Here is a 6,000-nt window from a genome sequence, read left to right as displayed (position 1 = left end):
CATCCCTAACATATACACCAGTAACGTCCATATGAGGCCATTTTCTATGTTCCCAGTAGCTAAAGTGATCCTTGGATCTTAACGGGTAACCATTAAAAGGGAAAATAATGTATATCCATGATGGTATGACCATATGGTGAAGGAGTATGATTAGGGGGGCTGATTCACACAGTCATTCATCAGCTGATGACTTACAGCATCATGCTTCTTGATAATGTAAATAATAAGCAACAGGGAATGTTCATATCAAGTTTTAATGGAGTCAACTCAAATATTCAGCTGTAAATGATAATAAAAATCTATAAAATTAAAAATGCATTGACAAAATGGCCATGACCTTATACTTATTTTCCAAAGGCCTGTACATTCTTAACAGCCAACACAACATAGGATAAACTGTTGTGTTCATAATATCCTAATATAAAAAAGGAACATTACAGTCTCTTCTGAATGGTGATTTAAACTGATGACTTTTTTTAAAAAAAGCACACACACAATATGTTGTGTTAAGCAATTTGTTGCTTAAAGTGATTGGAAGGGTGGGGGGAAATGCCCATCTAGTTTTCCAGTGCAGATGGAAAAAAACTTCAAGCAAATGGACAGTGTAGAAACTGTTGACCTTGACACTGTGTAATAATTGAGAAACTTGACTAGAAAATTATATATTCTGGAGGGACAACTTCATGTGTAACCTATTTTGTCCAGAAGTCCTAGCAGCCAGCAGGAGAACTTAAAAGCATTCATTCTCACCACATAGGAAAGCCATGTGTGGCACCAGATGTTGTCATGAATTCCTGTTTTCTCTGTTCTTCCCACAGACCACACCAATCTCCATGTCAGGGCTGAGAAGAAGAACGAGGTGAAGGCATTGGATTGGATTCCTCAAAATCTTCCTCATCTACAGACTCTGAAGCAAATAAAAGAACCATCGAACTTAGTAAGACTTAGCCTGTAAGCAAATATTCATTGTAGTGAGCTGTGTATCTTCAGCTTTTAAAGGTAGAGACACATGGGTAGCACCATGCAGACTGTGGTAGACTTCACTGCTGAGCGAGGAGTAATATTTCTCCAAGTTTCCGCCAGTGGATTGAAAGGCTTTGGGCCAATAGCTGACATCAAAAAGAAGCAGGGACGTCTTTGATTGCCTCATTTGGAAGCTTCTAGTAATTAGGGGGTGCAGGATTTATATATCTGTTCGTCAATGGTTTATTTTCTTGGCAAATGGATTGGCCCAATGAACAGGCACTTAGCCCTTTTTTATATTTTGAAAATTAATAAAATAATAAGTCTGATTCAAGCACTGGGTTAAATTCTGTCCCTAATACCAATTATGTCACATCCACTGACCCTGTGTCATAAACACACACATAGCAAGTCCCATTCATTTCATAGATCTACTCTGGTTGGGACTAGCAGCTGGATTTCACCTGCATTTATCTCATGTATCTAAAAGTTTTTAACTGCTGCTTTATTTTCCTCATAATGGACAAACATAAGCATTAGCCTTGGTTTGCAGGCCAGCACCTCTTCCTTTGTATGTGGGCTGTGCTTTTCACAGCTGTGAAACAATCAGAAATTCAACATGTTGAGACCTCCCAACAAACTTTTTAAATCCTGTTTTGTCTAGGGATTGTGTTGTTGGTTTTTTTAAAAATAAATTTATTAAACAAACATCCAACCTAAACAACATACACCTAACAACACAATAAAATACAATTACATAATACACCACTGCCACCATCACCATCAGGGCTAGCATTAATAATATTTTAAATTTCATTCAGTCCATTTTCTCTCCAAAACTTTATTGTTTCTTCCCTCAGTGTATACCCCTTCCCTCTCCAAAATACATATTCCAACAATACATATTTTCTTAAAATCATTATTTTTGATAGGCCTCTTCTCATTTTCATATCACATGTCAGTTTATCATTAATTACCATATCTCATAGTTCTCTATGCCATTCCTCTAAATTGAGTTGGTTATCATTTTTCCAGTTTTTTGCAAAAATTAACCTTGCTGCGATAATCACTATTACTGTTAAGTCCTTATTTTCTTTCAACAATTGATCCTTCTTAACCAAATTCAATAAAACCATTGATGGGGACATTCTTGCTTTCTTAGTTCACATGACCACCACATATGTAAATACATCCCCTATTCTTTTTTGCACCTCCAGTATAGTGATTATACATTTAGCCCCACGTAGAGTGCATTACAGTGGTCTAATCTCAAGATTACAAACACATGTACCAAGGTGGTGAGCACCTCAACATCAAGATAGGGATGCAGCTGGGCTATCCACCGAAGATGAAAAAGGCTTTACAGACCACTGACGCCACCTGAGTTTCCATGGTGAGCGCCGGGTCCAGATGGATCCCCAAACTGCAAATCTCACTCTTTGCGGTAAGAGTCACCACCCCCCAATGAGAGAGAGTTTCCTAGACCGCTGACGGTGGGGCCACCCACCATCAGGACCTCCGTCTTGTCCGGGTTCAACCTCAGCCCATTTCCCTGCATCCATTGCAGCACAGACTCCAAGCAGCGCTGAAGGGACAGAATGGCATTCTCTGCAGTTGGAGAAAAGGAGATGTAGAGCTGGGTGTCATCAGCGTACTGATGACCCACACCCTGATGATCCCACCCAGCGGCCTCATGTAGATATTAAACAGCATTGGGGAGATGATCAAACCCTGCGGAACCCCACAATTGAGGGTCCATGGGGCTGATAACATCTCCCGAAGCTGTACTCTCTGAGGACGGTCCCCGAGGAAGGATCGGAGCCAGGCAAGAACATGGCCACCAATTCCCAACTCAGAGAGCCTCCTTAGGAGAATACCATGGTCGATGGTATCGAAGGCCGCCAAGATGTCAATGAGGACCAAGAGGGAGGTTTTACCCCTGTCAGCCTCCCTGAGGTAATCATACAGGGCAACCAATGCCGTTTCTGTACCATGGCATGGCCCGAAACCCAACTGGAATGGATCCAGCACATCTGTTTCATCCAAATAAGCCTGAAGCTGTTCGGCCACCACGCTCTCCACCACTTTGCTAATGAAAGAAACATTGGCGACGGGCCTATAATTGCCAATTTCGTCCACCACCAAACTAGGTTTCTTCCTTATAGGCCTAATGAGTGTCTCCTTAAGGGCAGGAGGGACCCTGCCCCCAGTGAAAGACACATTAATTATTGCTGTGGCCCATTCTGTTGTTATAGGCCTGACTGCTTTGATTAGCCAGGCTGGGCAAGGGTCAAGGTATGAGGTGGCGGCATGACAGCAATCAAGTGCTTTGTCCACAGTGTCTGGCATCACAGTCTGAAAAAGATCAAGAGTCACCGGACAAGGCAGAGCGCTGGACATCTCTACTCGACTCACTGTATCTAAAAAAAGGAGAGAGCTCCTGGCGGATGGCCTCCACTAAATCTGATGGGAGATGTAATCCAGCAACATCTGGAAGCCTGTACTTTGCCTAGCCCTGTCTCACAAAATCACACACACATAGGATGCACACTGACTTGGGAGAAAGTCTCAGTGATGTCAGTGGGACTTACATCTGTACAGACATGTCTAGGACTGCCTTTTAATAGCACCATCTGCCACCCTGAATCTAAACATGCATTAAAAAGGCTCAGGTTAGACCAATGGGATTTCCATGCAACTTGTGTTTAGAACAGGTGTGAAAGTCAAGGCTGTTTCACTTGTTTCAACTTTCTTTCTTTCTTTCTTTCTTTCTTTCTTTCTTTCTTTCTTTCTTTCTTTCTTTCTTTCTTTCTTTCTTTCTTTCTTTCTTTCTTTCTTTCTTTCTTTCTTTCTTTGATTTATATCCCTCCCATAATTCTACCACTCTGGGTGGCTTACAGAATATACTTCTGTGCAGTACTTTTGTACAGCAGTGCACAAAGTGGGGACGCAGAGAACGCAACTTAAACAGGCACAGCTTAGAGATCGGAAGCATCTAGAGATGTCCACAAATTAAACAATGAGCCACCAAATTCACTTTAAAAATCACTAATTTGTCAGTTCATATTTATACAAATCAATGCCCCTGATGAATAAAAACCAAAGAATTTTAACGACTTTTGCTTTGTTGCTTTGTTGAGTTATAAAATGGTCCTCCAGATACCTAGGGACACCAGCATTGCAGAGGAGCTCCCCTTGGTTCTCCTCTACAATCCTGCTATGTTTGGTGAAGTTTGGGTGAAGCCAGCTGCTAAGGGGCACTTTCCTGGGGGGACCCACTTTGTGGGTGTATGTCCCAGATTTCTGAAATCCAATTTTCACCAAACTCGGAGCACCTGTAGAAGGGAGCCGGAGAAAGCTTATTTTTGATTTTGGTATCTCCAGATGCTTTGGGGGCCATTTTGTAAGGTTTTAAAGGCAAAAATGAATCAACAAATTGATTATTCAATTCATCAGCAATTTGTTATTTGTGATTCATTGGCCTTGATGAATCATGAATGAAAATGAATCACCATTTTTTTCTGATTTGTAACCACTCTAGAAACATCGCTTCTGGACTACACCTCTTAGTGACCATGCAGGTTAGGGGATGCTAGGAGCTGTAGTCCAAAAACTCACTTCCCATGCTCTGGCACACAGTGTCATACAGTGAAATTAGGTTCTTATCTCTTTTTTCAACATCTCTGTGCTTTTAAGAGTTGCATGAATGGCAGACATTCAGCAGGTGCCCTCCTTTTTCTGTCAATGAACTGCTACGCTGGGGAAAGTTACAGTTGCTGAACTTCAACCAGATACAGCTGTATGAAGCACAGAAACATCTGTCAGAAGAGGGGGAAGACAGCAACCCTATTGTGGATCCAGCTGAAAATTCTGAGGCACAGGAAGATGCCATAAAAAAAGGAGATGGTGGTCTCTTTTCACATGCCATCTTAATTTACAAGTTAGGTTTTTGTTTTTGTTTCTTAATTCCAGCTGCTGTGCAAACCTCTCATTGTTCACCCACATGTTGCTGTTGATGTGGAGAACAGAGTCAATTGGGTAACGTCACCGATGCAACCCTTTGTGAAATACTGTTGTTCTCTATGAACCTTCCAGGGTTTAGGAAGCAGGTGCCTGTGGAGTCTCCGAGGGAATCCCTATAAATAATCCGCCTCAGTTTCCATTGGGAGGTGAGACAAGGAAGCCTCTCATTCTTTGGCAAGGAAAGAACAGAAGCTAGCTGCACAATCTCATTTTGGAAGCCCCTTGCTAACCCATTTGTATCTTGCAGATCTGTAGCACCAGCCCTCCATTTCAATTCAGAAAAGTAACACAGATAACATAGCTACTGTATATAATATGTATGCAATCAAATGTGAGAAGTTTGTATGTGTGCGTTCAATTTGTAAGTGGGGAACAAAGTCAAGGAAGTGCTACATCATTCACACACAAACAAGTGCACTTTCTACTGGTAATGTTTCCATGTGAAACATTTTGACAAAGATAAGAGAAGCTCCCAATTCAAATAATTATTTTTAAACATTGCCTGAGACATCCTGAAAACCTTCTTACAATGGGGAGGAAGAGGAGCTGCCTGACTAGGTAAAGGAAGAAATGTTTATCTAGTTGTACTCATGATAAATTAGCAGCTAAGTATATAAATAAATTAATAGAAATGCATTTAAAATATTGACTTTGCATAAGCTCTAATTAGGGAAATACAACTGCCATGCTGTTCTGAAGAAATCACTATCACATGCAATTATCATGAAAAAGGGCAGCGATAAAACATTTGCAAAAGAATCAGGAAAATTCAGTCCTCAAGAAATCCAGATGACAAAATTAAATCAAGAAATAACAACGAAGATACTAAATGTTAACAAAAATAAGAGAAATGCTGGATTCAAGTCTCTGCTAACTTTCATAGTAAGAACTGGATGCAAATATTCTAAAAAAGACTAATGACATTTCACAGGTAATGCAATTTAGAAAGAAACACTTCCATGTTTTCTTTTCCAACAATGTGCATTTTTGTAAACTGCTATAAATTGCAATTCA

The 6,000-nt window shown here is 40.6% G+C and overlaps 1 protein-coding gene across 1 annotated transcript in view; it reads right to left on the bottom strand.

The window, feature by feature from the left end:
- Positions 1-238: 238 nt before the first annotated feature.
- Positions 239-6,000, bottom strand: part of C6H10orf67 (chromosome 6 C10orf67 homolog) — a 53,287-nt gene continuing 47,525 nt past the window's right edge. The window contains exon 16 of the mRNA XM_020802025.3: positions 239-907. Within this exon, the coding sequence (XP_020657684.3) occupies positions 837-907 (71 nt within the window). The 3' untranslated portion in view covers positions 239-836. The remainder of the gene's footprint in view (positions 908-6,000) is intronic.

This window comes from Pogona vitticeps, chromosome 6 (assembly GCF_051106095.1).
Source record: "Pogona vitticeps strain Pit_001003342236 chromosome 6, PviZW2.1, whole genome shotgun sequence".
Classification (NCBI taxonomy): domain Eukaryota; kingdom Metazoa; phylum Chordata; class Lepidosauria; order Squamata; family Agamidae; genus Pogona; species Pogona vitticeps.
Note: the sequence above shows the minus strand (reverse complement) of the source record. Positions and strands in the feature narration are given on the sequence as shown.